Here is a 23,562-nt window from a genome sequence, read left to right on the forward strand (position 1 = left end):
GGTGGGTACCAGCAGATGTCAGACTGCCAGAGATGCAGTTCAAGATCGTATTTATAATGAAAGCCATCCAACCTGCTTCCTATAGTGCTTTCCAAAAATTACCACTTTAAAGTTGAGACATATGTTTGATCCTCTAAATCTGTCAAGCAGTTCTGCACAAAGGGCGTACTTAGTCTAGAACTTAACTAAATACATTCCACACTTTTAACTTCAGTTTGTCTAAAATTTTTAAGAGAAGCTGGATGTTAGAAGAAGATGGAGTTTTGGTGCCTGGATGGGCCTTGCATGGTTTATTGTTTACTTTTGCTCTAAAGGCAGGCGGGCACTCACAGCAGGAGGTTGTTACAGTTTGTGTCTTTGCTATAACCAGTCATCATCTGCTTTAGTTTTTTTGAACAGGTGAGCTGGCTCTCATGATTTCCAAATTTGGATAGTAAAACAAATTTATCGTCTGCTGTTGCATAGATAGAAAAATGAAATACAGCTCTGTGATACAAATTAAATAACACATCCTGAATGTAGCAGGATAAAAGTAGTGTTAGGTAGTCAGTTTATCACTGAAACTTAAATTAAAAATACAGATCTCACCATTTTATTACGACAGTCACTTACAGTTTGTAAAAAAAAAATCTAACATACATAAAAGTTTCAGATCTGAAGAAGCAAGGAATTGAAAAAGCATCCCTTCCCCCTCCCCCCCCGTACAGACACCGTAATACAAACTTCAATTTGTTTAATTTAAATTGGCTTAATCTTGAAATGTAGTCCAATAAGACTGAAGACTAGACACTTAAGGTCCTGGACCAGGTAGTAGAATACTCGCAAGCCTTCTGGATCCCTGCAGCGCACAACAAGAAGGGAAAAAAAAAAAAAAGACAAGTTTTAAGAGAACAGCCTTTAGAACTTACACATATATAAAGCCCATAGCAATATTTTTCAGAGGTAGTCTTAGACATAACAGACTCATTTCATCTGGCGCTGATAAAACTTACAAACCTGGAATGCAGAATGTTTTAAGTCTTCATGGAACGTACACAGGCCAATGACAGTTCGAAGTCTGAATGTCTAACAGGCGTTCTTATAGTAAGCTTAGCTGTTCAGTGAATTTGAAAGTGTTATGTCAAGTAATGACATTTAGTTCATTATGCTGCAACACAGAGCACTTGTACTTCGTATTGTTTCAAACTACAAACTAGTTCTGGGTGACATTTCGTATTGTTTCAAACTACAAACTAGTTCTGGGTGACATAAGTACCTAATAACTAGCAAGTTCTAACACAGATAATTACATTTAAAAAAAGGGCAGAAAAAAAAGCAGAATACATACTTAGATTGGTTTACATCGATGAGTGAACCAATTTTTGATGTGGTAAAGGAAATGTGCTCATCACCAATTACTATTTCAAGCTCCTACAAAGTAAAAGATTATGATGTCAAATTAGTATGGTGCGGTATTAATTACAGAAATAAATATTTTGATGTCAAATTACTATATTAGGCTATTAGCTAAAGAAATACTTTAGTAGTAAGACGAAGGCTTTTTCATTTTTATTACAAGGGTACTGAACGCCTTATGTTTGTGAATCCTTAACTCTCACAATGAGATTATGATTTAGACAGTACACAAGTTTTAAAATAACATTCATTTACCTCTTTGCTAGAAAGAACGCTGGCAGAAAAGCTCAGTTAGATAACACATGAGAACAGGAGCAGCAGCTAGAGCAGACACCGACCTGCCGGCCCACCCTGTCGGGAGGAGGCCACAAAGCATCATCTTCTTTAGTGATTTCGCTGTCATCAATTATCCTCTTCAGCTCCTCCATCACGCTCTTGTGGACGTAGGCCTGGAGGCGACACCCAGCGTGAAAACCCTGTTGTATCCCATCCCACCACCCCCCTCACCGGTCCCTTCCCCTCACCTCCTTTCTGATCATCACATCGTTCTTGTAGTTGCTGTTGTTGGCATAGCGCAGTTTCCCTGTCGGGAGAAGGACGCACATTAACCTCAGCCCCGACCCCCGGGGGTCTCTCCCCCCTCCCTCCCTCGGCTCACCGTCGGGCCGGAACTCGAACTCGAGGAACTCGTGGCCGAACTTGCCCTTGTGCCCCACGTAGTACCGCAGGTAGAAGTCGCTCGCCATGCTCCCGGCACGCAGCGCGGCCCCGGCGCCGCCCGAGCGCGTCATGGCGCCCGCGTCCCCCTTCCCCGCCCCGCGCTGCCATTGGCCGCGGACGCCCGGCGGAGCGGCCGCTGCGCCCCCCTGCGGCTGGGTCGGCGCCCGCAGCCCTGAGGGCTCCCCCTCTCTTCGTCCTCCTCCCCGGCCCGCTGCCGCCATGGTCCCCAAAGCCGAGCCCAACCGTGGCGACCCCGCTATCACCAAGGCACCCAGCGACACGAAGCGGCACAGGTGAGGGGCGCCCCCCTCACGCCGCCGCCCCAACGGTCGCTCGGCGCCGTCCCTGTTCAGCGCCGGCGGGGCAGTGCGGTACCTCAGGGCTCAGCCCCAGGGTACACACCGGTTTGTGTGCAGAACTTACCACAGCGACAGCCCGTGCAGTTGTTTTCTGTAAAGTAGTAACCTCTAGGTGCTCTTTTGTGAGGGTTAAGTACCACGTTGGGGTGCGTTTTAGGACTTTGCTGGACTAACATAGCAGAGCAAAGAATTTGCCTCGTTTTCCCATTTAACTGCTATTTGCTTGGACCTACAGATGTTAGTCACTAGGCACACACAAAATAAAGAACAATTCACTGTAGGCTCACCAAGACTGAGGTAAGAGGGGAAAAAAAAGAGATTGAGAAGTAAAAGTGTTCAAGGGTCACACTTGACGTGATCATGGACTCCTAGTGCTGTTCACTCTGCGTTAATAGGTCTTCTCTGTCTCGGTTAGACTGTTTCTATTTATTTATTATTAGTATTGTTTTCTTCCAAGGGAATTGAAGGATGTTGAGGGACAATGATAATAGCCTGGACAAAGCTACTTGTGAATAAAGACTAAAAACTAAATATGTGCAACCCAGCTAAATGATGTAGTGCACTTTTTCTTAAGTCTAATACATGTGCTCATTCAATTTGTATTACAGTTTGTTCTTCTGTAGGATGCAGCACATGACATGTACTGTGTGCACATAACAGTTCAGGTTTCATCTGTTTAAGAACAAAAGAAACATTCCAAAAAATGGGTTATTGTAAAATGCACTCATTTAGACAGAGCATGGTAAACACAGAATGCTTGTTTTCCTTTCCCTGCAGTGCTTTCTGTACAGTGTGAAGTCAGTGTCAAATTTTTCTTTTTAGTAAGGATTTTTTGAGGCTGAAATATCTAAAGGATCATCTAAACATTCAAGCTGCAGATTGCTTTACATTGGCAGAATGGAACTTGATATGTTAGGAGCTGTACTCAGTGATCTTTGTGGATCCCTTCTGCCTGGTCAGAGATTCTGGATTGAAATTCCTTCAGGAACTAAGGATAATCATAAACGTTGCTTCATGTTACATGTGGAAGTCGCACTTCTTTGTCATTTTGTTTTCTGACAAAATACCCATGAGAAAGACTCTTTAATATAAATGCTGTGTTCCTTCATTGAAAGAAGACTTCAAAATGTGATGTATCTCAACTGTATTGCTTAGTTTACTATTGCAAATTGCATATATATTGTGGTGGTTGATGTGGCCCAAGAGGAACTACAGTATAGAATAAAGCATTGTCACTGAAATTTAAATACCAAATGGATTTATTTAATTATTTTTAAATTTCTGTTCTTTGGCGAGGGGGAATAATTATATTATTCTTAACACTGCTTTTATCCTGCAGGTGTAGACAGAAGGGAATGAACAAATATCTGCAGCTTTAACGAGTAATCAAAAATCAAATCAAATTAAATAGCTGAGTCATCTTCAAATGACTGAATTTTTATTTTATTTTTTTTACTTTGGGCCATGAGCCCATCACAGATTCTACATTTTTTCACAATGCTGCCCAATTAATTAAATTGAAGTAATCTATTTGTTTTTATCTGTTGTTATCTAATTTTTATCTAAATTACTCACCTGATATGATTCTTTGCCTTCAGTAACATGTTGTTGTTTGGAAATGTAATTATGTAATTAACAACAAAAAACAACAATTTGACGAAAAAGATTTTCCCCTTTCAAGTTATCCTTCATTCTTAGCAGATCTTCAGTGACATTGTTCTAGAAAGAAGATATAATTCAGTAGTCTAGAGCAATTACAGATAAAGTAGAACTCAGCTCTTCTTTGATGATTTAGATGTTTTAAGGAAAATTTACATTGCCCATGTGATTGATTTCACAGGTATATCAAACTACAAAATGGTTTGAATGCATTACTTATTTCCGATATAAACAATGTGGAGGAAGAATTCTCAGAAGAAGAGGGTGGTGCAGAGTCTGAGATTGAAACTGATAATGACAATGACTCAGGAACAGACAGCAAAGATGACGGAGAAAATTCTGATAGCAAGGATGACGAGAAAGTTAAACCTGAGGAGAGTCCTAGTGACTTGGATATGGAAATAGAAGGGTTAGCAGTAGAAGAAGCATGGGCAGAACCAACAGGAAAGAAAGAGGAGGATGAAAGTACAGAGAAAATGGTATATATTTATGTTACAGATTTTAATGGTTTTGGAATTGCATATACTGCCCAGCTTGGAAAGCTACCTCAATAACCTATTCCGGAGTCCTATTTGTCAGTGTACTGTTTTTCTTTAGTAGTTCAGTGTCCAGCTTTCTTGCCCAGATTTGAGCCTTTATTGCTCTTGTTCCTGGATTCACTGTTTGCTGAGTGATTTCCCTAGCATGGCAATAAATTAACAATGTTTTTGTCTGCCCTCCTTCCCCCTGTTTGTTTGTTTGTTTGTTTGTTTGTTTTTCTGGTTGAATTTCAGTTACTTCCTTGTCTGATCATTTGCCTGCCAGATAAAATTAAACATTTTCCTTACAAGTTGTTGCAACAACGTACAATGTGTTTTCTTCGCAGTCTGCTGCTGCCCTTTGTGTTACTGTTGGCAGTTTTTGTGACCCTGAAGATTTGCCTGGGCTAGTACACTTTCTTGAAGACAGTATGTATCATTTTTCATGCTAGGCTTTCTTTTCAGTTTTGAGCTTTCACATTGATTTTGACTTTTGTATCAGTTTTGATGTAATCTTAATATTTTTTACAAATCAAGCTGTTTGTGTAATTTTTAATTGAACTCAAATTTTAATTCTGGTGTGGCTTGATGTGTTTAAAAAAAGTGGCCTGATGTGAATAACAAAGTGATTATATAGTCAAATAAACTTGAATTTTCTAATGTATGAAAATAAAAAGAATATGAGCATATGTGTAAGATACAACTCAGCTGAAATGTGCACACTTCTGTATTTGTGATGAGTAATGATATTTAAATATCATGTGAAGGTTTTGTAGACTCTAAATAGTTTTGTTAAAATTAATCCTGTTCATTCACAGGTTTTGTGTGTGTGGTTTTCTTTCTTTTTTTTTTTTTTCCTTTTAAATCAAATGCATATTAAGGCTACAATAATTACTCTATCAAGTCCTTCTGAAACCTTTCTTGCTAGTATCTCTAACAATTTCCTTGTATGAAACATGTACTAGTCACACACCCTTAAGTGCTCAGAGTAAATTTCAGCCTCTTATCTGTAATCAGAAGTTATTGACAGATAATAAGAAGAATGACATCTTCAGAGTTCTGCCAGGTGTCATTAAAAAAGTGAAGACATCAGCCCATCTTTTGAAGTTAGGCATTCATCCAGGTAATGGTGGTTTCAGAGCAATGATGCAGTATGTTATCACAGATTTTCTGTGCTTATTTTAGAGGACTATGAGTTCTTCCTGTCTTGTTGATCTGTAAATGATTTCTTGATTTTTCACTGAATGGACTGAGATAGTAATTCTTTGTTTCTTAGACTTCCTTCAATTTTAGATTTGATGAATTATATTAATTTGTATGTTTGCACGTGTATCTGCTTGGGTCGGTTGTTTTTTTTTCCCTGAGTGTTATACTGGAAATTAGCTCAAGACAGACAAGCTTCAGTTCTGCTTGTAAGACAAAAAATATTTTAAATCTTGTTTCTTGTATTCTTAAATAATTATTGTCTTCCAGAGGTTGTAACTTTGTTCACCACCATGAATGGAATCAAATTCTACCATCTAAATATGAATTTACTTGATTTTAAAGAGTTTTAATCCCTTTTTACTGAAGTTCAAACTGTGAGGCACACAGCGAAGGAGAGCTGGGCTGTGAACTACTCATAATTTCCAATCCTGTTTCTTTCATTCAGTGGTATTTCTGGGGAGTTTAAAGTATCCAGATGAGAATGGGTTTGATGTGTTCCTGAAGAAACATGGTGGCAGTGGAAATGCTTCAACTGATTGTGAGCTAACGGTTTTCCACTTTGACATCCAGCAGCAATATTTTAAAGCAGCACTTGATAGGTAATGTGATCACATCAGATAAATCATTACTTAGATTAAAATACATTAGGGCAGTGTGTATTTGCTTAAAGACACTGAATTAGGTGTTTCTATTTCCATGTTTTGGTCAGATTTAAGTCGGAACTTCTGAACATCTTTTTAGGGGTTAATTCTTCTGAACATCTTCTTGGGGTTAATTATTGCCAATATTACTTTATTACATTTCTCAGTTCCCTAGTGGAGAGGTACTTTGAGAATCTTCTTGCGGTCTGTTCCTTTTAAATATGGGTTTACTTAGGTTGCTGGGGAGCAATGAGTACCGTGTGATTAAGTCTTCAGATGTAAAGGTTTCCTCTATTCAGGCCAGTGTCATTGCCAGTATCTCTTGTATGTTGGAAGTAATAATGTTTTTCTCTTTCCAGCAGGCAAAATGAAAATATTACCATTTTTCTTTCTGCTTTAGATGGGCTCAGTTTTTCATTCATCCATTAATGATCAGGGATGCAATAAACCGTGAGGTTGAAGCTATTGACAACGGTAAGAGTAATATAACTGTAATCTGTCTTTTTTTGAGATTCTCAGCCTGAAGTTCCTGAGTATTTATATATAAAATACAGTATTTAACCAGCATACTTTCATATTCAATGTTATAAATTCTCATTTACATTTAGAACTTCACTGCAGAAGTAACTTGTATTTAACGTTTGGGTCAGTGGAATTTTATGATTTCCCTGAACTTCTTTGAGCCTTCCTCATATTCATACTGTAGTGGTAAAGGACACTTAGAGTCTGTCATTAAGAATGGTGAGATGTAGTGAGTGTAGAGCAGTAAGAGTAGATAGTAATATTGGCCAGGGATGGACAGGGATGACAGTCTTCTTGAAAGCAATAGCATATTCTGTTAGAAAATCAGAATTACTGTTTGTTTTGATGTAAGGCAAACTTACTCCGCAGAAGCACCTCAAAAGGCATTAATGAAAGAAGACAGAATTTTGGCAAACTGAAGTAACAATAGGTTAAAGATGTTCGCTAAAGGAATTGTAAAATGTTTTTTATTGAGGTTTCACAATATACGAAGAGAGGTTGAAGAGTGTCACTTTTAAAATAAATGTTAAATCACTTTTCTTCTTGTATTGTACATTACAGTTAGGAATACTGAAAATATTAAATCTGGCCAGGTTTGACTGGAAGATATATTTGACTTCAGAATATACCTCATTTTTTTCTTTGTTAAAATTACATTGTCCTTTTATCGGAATATTGCCTTGAAACCAATGACAATACTGTTGAAATTCTTTAACAGAGTACCAGCTAGCGAAGCCCTGTGATGCAAACAGTTGGGAGGTACTACTAGGAAGCCTTGCCAGACCTGGGCATCCAATGAGAAAGTTTTTCTTGGGTAAGTTCTTTTTAAAAGGACTGGGACAAAGGCATGCCTGCCCTGCTGGGCTTAGTAGCTTGGGCTGTTGAATCAAAGCTCCCTGTATATTTTCCATCACAATAAAACTCCCTGTCATTCTGTTAATTATGGCACATTTTTGGTAAAATTTTTGAGTTCTTCTCCAGTCTTCTCCCCACTTATCTGGCTATAGATAGTAACCAAAGTGTATTCATTCAAAGTGTATTCATTCAAGAAAAGAGTGTTCTCTTAGAATGTCAAGGGGTTCCTTATAATTAAATTACGTAGTTAAAAATACTGATTTCTTGACCAGCGTTTCATGGGTTTATCCAGACTCTTGGTAGTAGCTATATAAATGTGAAATTTTTTTTACTTTTTCAGGCTTGAGCATTCACAATTGCATTTTTTATGCTGCCTAGATTTCCATTTATTTTACTGAATTTGCATTCTACAAAATATCTAAAAGTTAGCAGAAGAGTCCTACCAATACAGAAATAGCTAACTGATTGCTTTCTTATCTTTTACAGGTAATGCGGAGACATTAAAACATGAGCCTAAAAAAAGTAACATTGATATTTATACAAGGTTGAAGGATTTTTGGCAGAACTATTATTCTGCTCCTTATATGAACTTGGTTGTTCAATCGAAAGGTAATACCAGGTATAAGTTTTGTATATTCTTCCTAAGTAATTTCTGTTTTGACTTCAGGCCCAGAGCTTTTTATGAGAGAATGACTCTACCATAATTGTCTAAATTGTTTTATAAACCTTTTTGGGAATACCAGTGCTTAATGCAGTGTTGTTTAAATTATTGTGTTGGAATGAAAATCAAACCAGAATGTAAGTTATCCTGAGAACTGGCATTTAAATTTATCTGAGAGTTGGGAACCAGACGAGTTCTGTATAACAATTTTAACGTATTTTATAATGAGAGCATTTTCTGGGCAAGATAAATTATTATTATTATTATTTTTTTCTGTGTGGGTATTAGGTGTTTTGCCTTCTTAAAATAAATGTCCTGTTTGATGGCATTATAATAGACAGCATATTGCTAACACACTGTTGGGGTTATCTTGACACATTCATTATCAAAAGTCATGCTACATTTAAATGTGTTGACTTAAGGTTTTATTTGTGAAAGACAGAAATGTGGATTGCAGTTCTAGTTCTTCAGCTAAAAGCATATACAAGAAGTGATTGTTCTGTCTCTGAAGACAGTATCTGTATAAATACACACATTTTTAGTACTATTACTTTAAATATAGAAGAGCTGTAGTGTAAGAATATGTATATCAAATCTTGATACTGATTTGTAACTATTTGTTTGTTTGCTTGGTTTGGTTTATTCTAAGAGAAGCAAAATTTACATGATTTTCATTTCTGACCTGTGGAGAACAAGTATCTATGGGACTTGTTGAAGCTGGAGAAATCAGATGAACATGCTGTGAATATTTCTATTTGGTTCTTTCTTGTGTCAATGTATGTGGCCGAAAGATCTAATAACCCTACTTTGGATCCCTAATTTAACATATTTTTAAGTTTGCAAGATTTATGAATTGCTTTTACTTTCCTGAAAACATGCTCGTGCCCTTTGAAAAGATGTATTTCTGCTTTTTTTTTCTTCTCACTAGAAACTTTGAACACTTTGGAGAATTGGGTGACAGAAATTTTTTCACAGATTCCAAATAAGTAAGATTCTTTTTTGATATTTCTCATGTCTGTAAGTTGTGAAACTAGGTTCTAAGCATGCAAAATTGTATGCAGTTGCTTTTCCTTGCATCTACAGAGGTTTTGATTCTTATTGATCGTCTTGTCAAAGAAACTATTTTCACTGACTAAATTAAGACATCGTCATCTCTGGAAGCTTGAAGAATTCCTAGCTTTGAAGAGTAACAGTGATGTGGCACAAATGAATCCACATCATTATATTTTATTTTCACAAATTAAGAAATTAAATATTACTTAAATTATTTTTTTTTCATGGTGGAGTTGTTGCTTCAACTTGCACATAATATTATTTGCTCTTATTTAAAAATGTGTGTAGTTTTCTCACTTCCAAATCTTAGTTATTTATAAAGTCTAACTGTAACACGTGGAAGCTTGTTTCCTGTGGTTTCTTCTGAGATACAGACAGAATCTGGCACATCTTGACTGAAGCTAGCCTTTGTGAATTGTCTCTAGGTAGTTCCCACAAAATATTGGTGTGACATAAGAGGTACCTTATGTCAATGCACATTTCAAGCTCTTCAGTTAGAAATTGGCTAAGGGCTTTATTCTATTCACATATTTCTGTGGAAGCTGATTTTGTTTATACAAATCTGCTAAACTGTTTGAAGGTTCCCCCAGATGGCAGGGAGCAAAGGTATTTATTTAACCTTCAGCCCACAAGCTTCCCGTAGGGGAGGGTTATGCCTACAAGAAGGCTGTACGTTTGAAATAGTCAAAGGAGTGTTGAAAATATTACATCTTTAATTGGAATGCCCAGGTTCTGGTCCATGTCACTTGAAAGGATATCTTAGTTCTCTCAAACAGTTCAATATGATACTTCGAAGCTGGGCTACTAAGCAGCTACTGCTTACTTCCGTGTGGCCTTGCTTTGTGTACAATAAACATTGTGCTATTTTTTTTTTTAATTTTCTTTAAAGTGGTTTACCGAAACCAAGTTTTGATCATCTGAAAGACCGTTTTGACACACCAGAATTTCACAGACTTTATAGAGGTGAGAGACCTGGGACAGTGCATACCTAACAAAGACTTTAACATTTTACCTTTAGAGACATGTTCATACTGCACTGAATGGACCTCACTCACATTCTCTGTCATGCTTTGACAAGAAGCCAATTTGGATTTTCTTTTTAACCTTCTTTACCTGTGTGTCTACATACCTTTTAATTGTTCTTGTATTTCTTTTTTCTTTGATTCTGGTATATGGTTCCTTCCTTTTCTGTTATTCTGTAAGAAGGAAACTAGTCTACTAGGTCAGGAAATCCAAACATAAGGCTTCATTAGCAAACATGCAGAGAGACCTCTGTTATTTCCTGACTTCTCACAGAAAACTGCCAGACCTTCCTTGCTCCCCGCATGCATCAGATTTTCCAATGTCTACAGCCATTTGAAAACTTCTTTCAAGAAAAATCCATTGCTTTTCTCATGCATAGATAATAGGACCTTCAAGCAGTCTTTGATCTGGTGGATGCAGAAGTACTACCCATTGCCTGTGCAATCGTTATTTGTAAAACCTTTGTATAATTTTCAGGGTTCCCTAGCAAGAAGCAGGCATAGGCTCAACTTTCAAGAGAGCCCTTGCAGAGAGACTTTATTTGCAGGCGATGAGTTAAATTCATTCAGGGTTGCCATGGCAACCTTTTCTGCTGTATCCAGAAAAAGATTGCTTTATCAGTAAGCACACCCTTTCACAATACCCGTCCTTCACTTTTGTTCAGGGGTCTCATAGCTATTAGGAGCAATAGATAGGCAGGCCTCAAATTAGCAGTGTCTTAGGCTCTCTTGTGCATCTTTGATCACGAATGCTCTTCCTCCCTCATCTAAACGTATACCACTATTTATTTTCTCCATCTCTATAGTTTTTGGCAAGAGACTGCCCCTTCCATATTGCATAAGGGCATATAACTTCAGATTTTGGGGTTTGAGCACTATTATTTATAGCTACATAATACAATTCTCAGTCCTGCTACTCTTCAGTCCACTCTCCCTGATTGCAAAGGATTCTTGTTCACTTTTTGCAAGAGCCTGCTTTGTTGTGCAAAACTGCTCACCTGCCCCTAGGAACTGTCAGATTGGTTCTGTGTCACGTTGCTGGCAATTTCTCAGTGATAAAAAAGAAAATAGGAGTTTGGAAACCTAAACAGAGATGAAAATGATGATATTGACTGCAATAAACTAATCCCCTTCCAGAAGTGAGGGAGTTATTTCTCTGCATATGGATCTCATAATAAAGTGATTTGACTCTCTCACAGATAATTATACTTTATTTGCAGAAAGTCAGGATTACTGTGACTTTTAGTCTATCCTATTAAGCCATGGGATATAGCATATAAGCCATACGTATTGATGACAGTTTAACAGAGTGGTGGATGGCAGCTTAATGAATTAGTGTGTATATTTTATATATTTCCACATACACAAGTGCATATGCATTTTTTTCTTCATCAAACAAATTATCTTGCTAACAGATGGTTCTTGGGATTAAAAGTATTGGAAATAATAACACATTTCTATTTTTGATGAATAAATGTATTTTACAGTTGTCCTGGTCAGTAACATCCATCTGTTGAATATTATTTGGGCACTGTCCCCACAAGAGAGAAATTACAGGTAAAATGATGTTTAGACTGTCATTACATTAATTATGTAATTATCGTTAATTTACATTATATATTGATTTCATGCTGTTTATAAAACAGTTTGTGTTGGGAATCCAATAAATGATCAAGAACTCATCTCATGGTAATACCTCAAAACAGAATAATTTCAGGTAATATATTTCATGCTTCTGGTGCTTTGAGAATAGCATCTAAAATAGTGTTCAGTAAGGTAAAATAAGGTAAATGGTTTTTTTGTTGTTTGTTTGTTTTTGTTTTGGAACCAAGGATTATGTGGATTTTAGTCACCTTTAATAAAGATACTAGTAAAGATGCTGCTTTTCTGAAGTATATTGGAGACAATTCCATTTATTATTACTTCATTTTATTATTACTTCCACTGAGAAGCACTAGGAACTAAATAAAGGGCTTGGTGTATGGCACAATTTGACACCTGCAGCGTATGTGTTTGAATCACGTCCAGTGGCCATTAAAACCGGAGTTAGGGATCTGGGTTCCCTCCTTAGCAGGGTGATCCAAAGGACTTTTACCCAAACTAACACAGAGCTAATCAACAGGAACTACAAAGCAGAACTGTATGTCTGAAATCTTAGTTATGTACCCGAACTGTGACAGCAAGTGAGGTCTTTCCTACAGCTCCAAATCTAGAGTCTGGAAACTATTAGTGATGACTGGCACTAGAAGTTCTCTATCAAAGAAAAGTGAAATGTTCATTCTTTTCAAGTTTTCAGAGTTTTTTTTCTTTTTGCATTGTAACTGTTACCTAATCATTTTTCTAGGGTAAAGCCACTGCGCTATATCTCCTGGCTGGTAGGACATGAGGGCAAAGACAGCATTCTTTCTTTTCTTAGGAAAAAGTATGTATTTTGTATTTTTAAAGTGTGCAGTGGGGAAAACAATATGATTTGCCAAATTTTAAGCAATGTCCATAGTTTCTTTTAATTTTTACCATTACTATGTGATTTAAGTGATGCAAAACACTCAATTAAGGTACCATATGTGTTTTTACTTCTAAAAACAACAATTATAACAGGAAGATTTTCTGACTTTGTTAACATATTCATGAGTATATGCTGCTCTTGTTCTAAATTAAAAATATATATTTAATATTATGATATGTTGAATGTAGTCTGGAAGGATGCCCGCCTTGCAGATTTTTAATTTGAAAGTATTTGACATGGTAGAGAGAAACATCTCTTTGGCTTAATCAGTTAGGATTAAATTTTAAAGCAGATTTCACTGAACCGAGATAAACTTTAACAATGAGGTGATACTTCAGGGAAGTTTTTAACTGGAGTAATTACGGCTGGATTTAACTATTCAATAAGCTTTGGGCTGTCGCCTTGTCTGGAGGAAATGCTGAGACAGGATTTGAGCAGAACTCCACTTATTCTATCTTTAAGATTTCTGTTACTTTGACCAGTGAAGGTTATGAGCATTTCTATGAGGTAAATTTCATTGTAATTTCAATATCTTGCCATTTTGCCATGAAGATTTCCAAAGAAGCTACTTGTTTGTCTACCTTCAGGTTGCAAGTGTTGTATTCCAATATATGAAAATGTTGCAGAAAGTGGGCCCAGATAAAAGGTAACTCTTGAATCCAGTGCATCATCATAATTGCAGTAGAAAAAAAAAAAAAATGACTGAAGATTCTAACCTTGTATATGGCTATCCATTCCACTTAGATGCGTATTATTTAAGTACTAAGGAACACCCTTGTCCCCATGTCCTCTGTCACCTACAGCTCTTTCGTCTTCCATGTTCTGCTAGAGACTAGCTTCTACTGTGACCAAACTTAAAACTGATAACTCAGCTTGGTCATCCAACAGGGAACAGAATAGCTTTAAAACTTTAAAGAAAGAGCTGTTGCTAATGTAACTCATTTAGTTAAAAAGTGAAAAGGAGCATCTTGGGCAAGTAGCTTGAAACACAACAGAGGATTGAAGAGCTACCTCCAGTGGCTTTGGATAGTCTGAGGACAGTAATCTTTTCAGCTAGCTTAACTGCATTTTCGAAAATTCCTTTAGATGGAAATCCAAACTACTAACTGAAAATTTCATTTTCAAAGGGTTTGGTAAAGGTTCCCCTAAATGTTGTAATCTGAGAGTGATCTCAAATGTTTCCAGTCAGGCAGTAGGTATAACTTTGAATTGGAATCACAAGTTTTAAGTTCTTGTTTCCATTATGTTTTCTGTTTAACTATTTAACTGTTACTTCTCTGAAAAAATGGAGGTAGCTAGTAATCTGTAGGACTAATTAGATCTGTCTGAAAAATCTTCAATGTTTTGAGCTTTCAGACTGAAAGGAGTTATCTGCATATTTCTAGTATACTGCATTTTTACCTTGTGTTACCTTAAGAAAGTATTCAATAGAGATATGGTACTTTTTGACTCAAATACACATTTTTTTGCCTAGAATTGTCCTCTTATTTGTCTCTAAAGAAATGTAACAGTATAATGAATAAAAATTTTTCACTTACAGAATCTGGAAAGAGATTCAGAAGATAAATGACAATGAATTTTCTTTCCAGGATCAGGTACTTAGCTCTTTTTCAGCTCTTATGTATAAGAATATCAACTCTGAGACACTTCTTTTTTTTTTTAATTCTGTAACTTTAGACTTCCACTGTGTGCTCTCTTACAGTAAATGGAATTAGAATTTTCCATTTAAAGACATGTTGGAAGAAAGATTACTTCTTAAACAGAAAAGCATCACATTAAGATAGAAAAATGATAGCCTTTATGACTTTTAAAGCTTTCCTATTAAAAGATGCCTCATAATGCATCTTGAATAGTCTCTGATACTTTCCAAAAAGGATCTTACTCTTGTGGGGTTTTGTTCCTCCCCATTTCATTTCTAATTTTAAGCTTTTAAGATTCTTGTGTCCGTTCCATTCTTGTGTCAGTGCATGTTTCTTTCCACAAGTAGAAGTCATCTCCTCTGTAAAGCTTTCTATAAATGTATTGTGTTTCTTTACTGAGACACACACTCTTTACCATGTGTCTGTGTGGTTCCTTGCTCAGAGTACTAATGCTGATTATTTTATATGTTCCTGCAATATGGATTATTAAAGTTTGAAATGGAAATCTTTTGCAAAATTGACACTTCAAATTTTTACTGACTTTTTGCTGAACCAATGATTAATTTCTAGAAGTATTTTAACACATGGAACACCTTTCTAGCGTGCAGTTAATGTGCTTATTTTAGGTTGAATTAGGTGATTTATTTCAATCTTCATGCTGAAAATCAGAGCTGATCAGGCTCATAAAGGTTCTAAGTTTCTCTCAGAATTAAGATTTCAGTTGGACCTGAAAATTACAACAACATTTTTTCTTCTTCAGATACTGTTATTTATCAACCATAGAATTCATGGGTGCAGCTTGAATCCAACCTCTTTTTATAGTAGTTGTGGTGTGTGCATGTGTGTTGTCTTTGACTAGTGTGGTTGGTCAGCAAGTAAGGCTTATTTGAGCTGTCTTTTCCCACTCAGCATTATTGTTTGTGCTCTCTTTAACCTCTTCATAGCTGTTCTATTTATTGAAATTCATGTGTAGGGCTCTGAAATATGAGCAAATACCAACTTTCTTGGCATCATAAAAAATCTGCCTGTGAAGCCTTGTTGGACAACTCGACTTTCTGTAATGGTCCCAAGCACAGATGTTGCTGTGACATGCTGCTTTGAGGGGAAAGCACATTTTTAAAGTAAGCGTGTTTCAGTAGTGGGAATAAATTCTGGCTTGGGATCTTGGCAGTTCTGGTACAAGTGTTTGTGCTTTTAAAAGTCATGCAAAAAGATTCTGAAAGCTCTTGGATTTATATGTGCACCAGGAGAAGGAGAATCATGAGGAAGTGTTCATAACACATTTGGAAGGTATGAAAAAACGAAATGTATTTTTTGTGGCACCCATGTGCTTTCTTCTTCAGAGATCTACTAGAAGTTTGGTCATGAGAAGGTGGGGAAGATATAGTGGGGGAGACGTGCCCTCCCAAGGCACATAGTAGCATATCCTTTTTATCTTCCTATGGACATATCTATAATCAAGTAATCTTTTTATTTCTATTATCGTTATGAAAGCATCAGATAGAAACTTGTTTTGAATATGATCCTAACTACATGGGCAGAAAATGATCCTGTCTTAGAAATTTTTCTTTGATTTGTTGCAAGGGTGGCTGCTTAATGTATTGGGCAATCAAAGTTAGAAAAGCTCTATATAGCACCAAAAAATGTAAAATAAATTGATGTTTGAGTTGTTAATGACATGAAACAAAAATTTATTCATTTTCCAGGTTGGTCCAATTAATTATGTTGAGAATATTTGTGAAAACATGCATCTTTTCTGTAAGCAGGACTTTCTGACAGGAAATCAACTCCTATTTGACTACAAACCTGAAGTGAGTGGACCCACAGCTTTGAATATATATATTTGAGATAGAAAGATTTAGTATATTGAGAGTATTGAGTGAAATTGAAGGATCTTTACTAAGTATTTTTTTGTGTGTGTATTTGAAGTTTAAGTTTCTTCATCATTGATATAGGTAATTGCCGAAGCCCTTGACCTGTTCTGCCCTCAGAGAGCCAATCTTTGTCTGTTGTCTACCAACAATGAGGGAAAGTGCCCTCTAAAGGAGAGATGGTTGGAGATGCAGTACAGTGTAGAAGGTACAAGCCTTTGAAGAATTTAGATTTTTTTTTTTTCCAAATGGAAATTAAAGCTATTAGAAAGGTAAAAGAGTAATGCCTAATAACACACATCTAGATATGTGAGAAAGAAATTTGACTAGTCAGCCTTTATGATCTCTAAATGAGTTTTAATTGCTAACCTGACTCTATGAATGTTGTAAAGGGGCTGGGTGTTTTTGTGGATGTTCAGTAGCAATTTCCTTCTAAATTTTTTTGTGGTAAATTAGCCTACCTAACCTTAGGGGCCAGGGATCTTCTATATGGGAGAACAGAATTTTCTGCTTAAGTAAATAAGTAAAGAGATGAAAACACAAGCAGTGCATATAGCAGATTTTTTTGGTAACTGAGAATGGTAATGCATATGATTTTCAAAGTTTGTTTGAAAACAAATTTTAAAAGTGGCTTCATGTGCTTCACAGACATTGAGCAATACTGGGCTGCTGTGTGGGCCTTTGACTTTGAGTTAAATCCGGACTTGCGCCATCCAGAAGAAAATGAATATCTAGGTAAGAAACCTGTACCTGATTGAATTCTGTCATTGTTTTATTCCCTAGCTTGTTCTGCATGATAGTAAGTAATATCTGAAAAATGGTCTGTGTGGTTTCAGTATTTCTATGGCTATAGGAAGATGTTTATTTGTGTTAAATTTTGGTCAAGGTTTTTACAAATTTCAGTTTTTGAATCAAATTCTATCTGTCATTGTTTCTTTACTGTATTTTTAAGGCAGTGTAGGCCTTTTATTATTTAAAGAGGTATTTTTTTTCCTTTTCTATTATTCTATCTGAAATTGCTTCTTTACTGTATTTTTAAGGCAAAGTGAAAAAAAACAGTCTTAATGCATTCATAATAATCTGTAATTGGTTAGAGAAAATCTGAGGTTGCTTTATTGGTTTTGGCCAGCCACACTGTTTTAGAAAGATAGCACAATCAGAAAGAATACTAGCATTATTTTGAATAAATGTCTCTTTGCACTTTGCTTGAAGATTGGTATATTGGTCAGATTATTGCTGTGGGGCCTAATTAACTATTTTGTGTCCAAAGAGTTGTATACAACTTAATTTAATATAAGGACATAAATTAATAAGGACATAGACGAGAGGGGAAAAGGCTGTTTTGAAAATAGCATACTTGGATCATGGATCTGAAGTTAACAAGCTGTGTGTTGTGTTTCTGTGTTAGCCACTGACTTCTCCCTAAAGGCACCTGATTTCCCCGAGGTAGATTATCCAGTGAAAGTTCTGAATACACCACAGGGATGCATGTGGTACAGGAAGGACAATAAATTCAGGAAACCTGAAGGTAAGTAACGTATTAACAAATTTGCAAAACAAAGTGTTCTCCAGGTTCCTATAAACATTGTACAGTCTTTTGATTATTATTATTATTTATTTATTTTTTTGCCTTTGTTAAATAGATTGTTAAGCAGATGGCTTGTTATATGGAATACCTTTTTCTAAGACAAGTTTGGAGAGAGATGTTAATACAGAACTACAGTGGTTTCATTTGTATAGCCAGTGATATCTCAGCCTTTACTGCTTTTGCCCTCTGGGCCCCTAGCCCAAATACCCACTCATCTTCCAGCACCTGCATCTGTGGATTGCTAGCCTATCTGGTCTTTGACTCAACTTTGAGGGAGGTTGTACAGACCTGTGCTGGTAACTACATAAGCTCCTATGCTGAGGTTAGGAAAGGTGTGCACATTTTGTCCTCTCTGGTTACATAAAACTCTGCATATTGGATTTAGGAAGAAGAAAAGAGCTTAAATGCTTGCCCAATCACTTTGTATCCTGCAGTGGAATAGGAAAGGTCAAGCAATAACTTATGTTCTAAAGGAAGACTTCAGTACAATAGAATTGGTTTATTTAATAGTAAAGAAAAGGTCATGTCTTTTGTTCTTTTACTCTCACATAAATTGATTTTGTAAAGTTGAAGTTGGTTTATTACCATTTTTTTTTCCTATGACTTCGTTATTCCAGTATTGGAGAAAAGGTCATCTTCTTAGTGGGTACCTGCTATTCCATGGTCCATTAAAACCGCATTATTTCTGTTGAAGCTAAAGTGTTGTTTTTTGGTTTTGTTTTTCTTTTTCACGTTTTTTTTTTCATGTTTTCATCTAACTTCACCTTTCCCCAGCTAACCCAATTCCAACTGGGTACTTTGTCATGCAGTCTAGTGTATCAGAGGTGTCTGTTTATGATCAGAGCTTTGTTGCTCAGTTGTGTTATTTGGGTTATAGAAACCTGAATGTCTCAACTTATGCTAGCCTGATGTGCTACTTAGATTAACACAGTGTTTGTTTTTTTTTTTTCCACTGTACAAGAGCTTGAAGAAATTCCCACTTTATTATCTTTCCTTATGGGAGTGAATTGCAGGATCTATCTTAAAGTCAAGTGTCAGTAGAACGTTGTGACTAAGTATTGGCATTCTTGTTGATTCTTTGAACTCTGACTCAACATGAAGCTGCTTTAAAAACTGAAAGCCCCTCTAATAAATCAATTTCCCCCCCCCTCCCCCCCTTTTTTTTTAAAGGGAAAAAAAAAAGTACTGCTTTCTAATACAGATCTAACTTAAAAAAAAAAAAAAAAGTGCGCCTCTCAGTAGTTAAAGCATCTTGAAGGAAGGAACCAATCTGGGGACTGCAAGTCTGGTAGTAATTTAAAAAAACACACCAAAAAAGTTCCCAAGAAACTCCACCCCAGAACCTTGCAACCCTTCCTTCTCCCTAGACATTTATATTTTCTCTGTATACTCAAAATATATTCTCTGGAGTCACTGAAACAATAAAAAATAAAACTATATTACCACTATTAGTGCAGTGATATTCTATATCTGATATACTTAAGTTCTTACTGAGAATCTTTTTGATGTATCTTTTTTATATACTGTATATACTGAGTATTTTTTGTTGTTGTTTCAGAGGCCTTTTTATTGCTTTTGTCATAGAGGGGTAACTCTCTATGTCAAATATCTGTGCCTCTGTGGTATTAGTGCCTATAAAGAAAATCAGAGCAGATAAAGTCTTGAGCAATTTAAAAACTGAATAAGTACAATCTGTTTTCTCCATATGAGTGTCTTTTTTGGTTCTTAATGCAAAGTGACTACAACTCCAAGTTCTCTTTAAATTTAAAAGTAGCTCAAATTATGTAAGTTGGTGAAAAAAATGGAACTGTCTAGAAGAAAGCTATTCAGAAGTATTTGCATTCTTGAATTGAAGCTGACATTGTTTCTGCAGTTGTTCCCTTCTTTCTCTCTCTTTTTTTTTTTCCCCTCTCAGCTTATGTACATTTCCACCTAATTTCTCCAGAGGTACAACGGTCTGCAGAGAGGTAAGAATATCTCTCTGTCATCTGCCCAGCAGACTCAGGCAGAAAATTAAATCTTTGATAAAGTAGTAGCAATTGAAATGTTCGATACAGATTAAAGATCCCATTCCTCTCATTTAATTTGCTCTGTTGCTCAGTAGTTATATTTTGAAGAGGTAGGGAAAGGAATGTTTTTGCAGGAAAATGGAATGCATATTAGATGTTAGTGCAGCTGACTCAGAATGAAAATAGCTTATAGCCCTTACGGTTATAAGAATTATATCAGAGTAATCTGCTAGAACAGAAAGTTCATCAGAGACTGCTGGAATGGGCCATCAACTGTGGGCAGCACATTCAACAAACTGAGAGATCTCTAGTGTGTAGCTGTGAAAGAAACTGATGCAGAACAGCACTAAAGTGTGTAAATGACTGAGTTCTGCTTGTAACTCTATAAATACATCGTATCCCCCTTTGTGCAGCATGCCTGCTAACCTTTGATCAAGACTGCCTGCTGTAACAAGATGGATAGTAGTTCTGTTGTAAGATCACTACAGAGCTTCAGGAAAGGGAGAATCATTTATTTCAAATATCTTCAGAAGCCTTTATTTCACCAGGCCTCAACAGTGTAGGTTTTGAAATTTTAACAGAAATGCTTGATTTTAATATGGTGGGCATTTCACAATTCTTAACCATCATAAAAGATTCCTTAAAGTGATAAAATGTGTTTATACCTATTTTGACTCCATCACAGACACTTCCATTTAAGATATAGCTGTGAATCTTCCAAATGCTGTCTTTGCAGCTACCTCTAACACATTTTTTTAGCCTTGTTAGTATATAGCAAACAAATTTTACTGAGTGTTAATATAGTCCTTAAAAATTAATTCTTTGTTCAAGGTAGTTGTTATCCTTGTACATCCTAGAGAGTGCTACAAGTTATCATACACTGTGATTTTAATAACGTTTTTTTCCTCTTCCTCTGATACACAACATTTCTGAGTCTCATGCCAGAAAACCTAGAAGACATCTTTGTGTGTAATACCTAATTAGGTGCTTCAAGCTCTTACCCTTGAACAACAACTTGTTCTTCGAACTATTGGATTGAATGTTTCTTTCTTTTCTATGTTGATTCCCACTCTAACTTCCTTTTTCATTCATGTAGTGTAGTCCTTCTAGATATTTTTGTAAGTATCCTGCCTCTGAATCTGTCAGAACCAGCATGTGGAGCTGATATTGCTAAACTGGAGTACAAACTGGTGGCTGGAGAGCATGGTTTGATCATTAGAGTGAAAGGATTCAGTCATAAGCTACCTGTAAGTCCTAACGTCATCCTTAATAGAGCTCAACAAATCATATGTTGAGCATTATTTTCTGTTAGTCAGAAGCCTGAAATGCTTACTTTTACGCTACAGTTCATTAATTAATAGTTCTACCTAGTTTTAAAGTCTACTGAGGGATAAAGGTTTTGCACGTAGTAAAGAACCATGTGCATTTTTCTCCTCAAAAGCTGTAAGATTAGTGAGGTAAAGACTTATGGTTTAGGTTGGATACCTTATGACGTGAATTGTAAAAAGAATGAGTGTGGAGTAAAGAAGATTAAATACAAAACAATTGGGTTTTAACTAAGTCAAGGTTTTTTGCATGCAGTAAGAAAGAAAATCAAATGCAAGCTTAAAAATGCTGAGATCCGATGTGAAATGTATAATGCAACTCTTCTCAGTACAAATCTGATTTTAACTTATGCTTATTATATGAAAGCCTCCCATGACTTCCTCTAACACAAGTGGTCTAAGAACTCGGAGCATGGCAAGTGCCAAACAGCAGATATGTGTGTGGGGCATAATGTTTGATGGTGGAAGGGGTAGGCAGCTGGGGAGGAATAATTAGTCACAACAGCAAGCTGGGACAAATAATTTCAATACAGCTGTTAAAAAGTGCTTTCCTAATAGCTATTCAGTTCTGTATTTTTCAGTAGATGGTAACCGCTAGAGGCACAATCGTGTTGACTAGCCTCCCCTGTCTATAAGAAGTGTCATTGGCACAGATGGATCTCCACCAACTGGTACTATGAAGGGAGCAGTTGCAAATATGTTCACTGATCAACTGCTTCTAGTTACATCAGTAAAATAAAGTTGTGTCTGTAATATGGATAAGGTTTTGATAGTGTGGGAACCTAACTCTGGCTGTGAAATTCTCATGCCCCTGAATGATCTCAGCTAGAGACCAAGAACCATGTGTTGTCTGTGGACTAATGGACCTGTATAGAACTTTGGTTACTAACTGCAGTTTTACTCTCAGTTTCCAAATTATCAGATTTGGTTTTCAGATGCTTTTCAGTCATCTCAGGGTTGGCTGCTTGAGAGAAAAGTCAAACTGTGTGAGAGTGACTACTGCAACTAATTATTCAGATACAAGGAGTTTTTTAGGAGCTTTGGGAACAAAATTTAGATCTTAGTATAGGAAGAGAAAAACCTAATGTAAGAGATTCTTGTCTTTACATGCACTGGGTATAGTTTACTGGCATCTCTGAAGTCCTGGATACATTTTGACGATGAGACAGGGTTGAAAGGAACTAAAGGAGCAGAATGAATTTTCATCCCTCTGTAATGTTTTATTGGAAGACTAGAGGTGAACAAGATATTTGTATACTCTGCAGGATGTTATAAGAGAAGATTTCACTGTCTATATTTCACATCAGTATGACTAGGTCGTTTCTCTCTTTATGGCTCCCCATTTTCAAGTAAAGAAATTCCATTTTAATTTCTTGGCTATTTTAAGTTAAATTTATTAATGTGTTTTATAATAAGAGATAGCTATCCAGTTGTAAGTACTCTTGCTAAAAAGATTTGTATGGTTTTAGCAGAATTGTTGCCTGACTGATGTGCAGTGACTGTGATGTGTCCTGGTAATGGATTATTTATTTTTAAATAATTGATACATTTATTTAAGATTTTGCTTTTTGAAAATATATATAATTAATTTGTTGCCTGGAGAAAGTATAGGAGGTTTAAATACTGTATTTTTGAATGCTCTGTTATGTCTCGCATTTTATTGATTTGAAAAGAACCAAGTTGTCTTTCTCATAGTGTGAATGGCTCAGGAAATAATATTTTCTTTACAGTTACTGCTTCAGCTCATCGTTGACCATTTGTCTGACTTTAGTTTTACTCCAGCAGTCTTTGAGATGATTAAAGAGGAACTAAAAAAGACTTACTTCAATATGCTCATCAAATCGGAGGTGTTAGCCAAGTGAGTGTCTGTGGGAAAGGCTTAATTTTAGGGTAGTGGTAGGGAAAAAAAAGGCAATCATCTTTGTTCTTCCTATGTTGTCATAGTAGCGTAATATAGTTGCTTGAAGAGTTGCCTGTCTTTTTATCAGAAATTACCATGCAGTTCTTTGCAA

At 36.2% G+C, this 23,562-nt stretch overlaps 2 protein-coding genes across 2 annotated transcripts in view; one reads left to right on the forward strand and one right to left on the reverse strand.

The window, feature by feature from the left end:
• Positions 1 to 569: 569 nt before the first annotated feature.
• MAGOH (mago homolog, exon junction complex subunit) lies at positions 570 to 2,212 on the reverse strand. The gene is made up of 5 exons (XM_013176278.3): positions 2,054 to 2,212; positions 1,920 to 1,978; positions 1,734 to 1,844; positions 1,328 to 1,410; positions 570 to 838 (listed from the first exon to the last, which is right to left on the reverse strand). The coding sequence occupies exons 1-5, from the start codon at positions 2,184 to 2,186 to the stop codon at positions 739 to 741; spliced, it is 486 nt and encodes a 161-aa protein (XP_013031732.2). The 5' UTR covers positions 2,187 to 2,212; the 3' UTR covers positions 570 to 738.
• The window catches only part of LOC106032938 (nardilysin-like), a 29,700-nt gene continuing 8,308 nt past the window's right edge, over positions 2,171 to 23,562 (forward strand). Inside the window, exons 1-21 of the mRNA XM_067001585.1 lie at positions 2,171 to 2,408; positions 4,315 to 4,612; positions 4,999 to 5,080; positions 6,303 to 6,456; positions 6,899 to 6,972; positions 7,739 to 7,834; positions 8,362 to 8,484; positions 9,465 to 9,522; positions 10,479 to 10,552; positions 12,099 to 12,168; positions 12,956 to 13,037; positions 13,505 to 13,624; positions 13,705 to 13,763; positions 14,658 to 14,712; positions 16,464 to 16,568; positions 16,713 to 16,836; positions 17,277 to 17,363; positions 18,037 to 18,156; positions 20,132 to 20,183; positions 21,322 to 21,472; positions 23,281 to 23,408. Of these exons, the coding sequence (XP_066857686.1) occupies positions 2,185 to 2,408; positions 4,315 to 4,612; positions 4,999 to 5,080; positions 6,303 to 6,456; positions 6,899 to 6,972; positions 7,739 to 7,834; positions 8,362 to 8,484; positions 9,465 to 9,522; positions 10,479 to 10,552; positions 12,099 to 12,168; positions 12,956 to 13,037; positions 13,505 to 13,624; positions 13,705 to 13,763; positions 14,658 to 14,712; positions 16,464 to 16,568; positions 16,713 to 16,836; positions 17,277 to 17,363; positions 18,037 to 18,156; positions 20,132 to 20,183; positions 21,322 to 21,472; positions 23,281 to 23,408 (2,336 nt within the window). The 5' untranslated portion in view covers positions 2,171 to 2,184. The remainder of the gene's footprint in view (positions 2,409 to 4,314; positions 4,613 to 4,998; positions 5,081 to 6,302; positions 6,457 to 6,898; positions 6,973 to 7,738; positions 7,835 to 8,361; positions 8,485 to 9,464; positions 9,523 to 10,478; positions 10,553 to 12,098; positions 12,169 to 12,955; positions 13,038 to 13,504; positions 13,625 to 13,704; positions 13,764 to 14,657; positions 14,713 to 16,463; positions 16,569 to 16,712; positions 16,837 to 17,276; positions 17,364 to 18,036; positions 18,157 to 20,131; positions 20,184 to 21,321; positions 21,473 to 23,280; positions 23,409 to 23,562) is intronic.

The sequence above is a fragment of the Anser cygnoides genome, chromosome 8, assembly GCF_040182565.1.
Source record: "Anser cygnoides isolate HZ-2024a breed goose chromosome 8, Taihu_goose_T2T_genome, whole genome shotgun sequence".
NCBI lineage: Eukaryota > Metazoa > Chordata > Aves > Anseriformes > Anatidae > Anser > Anser cygnoides.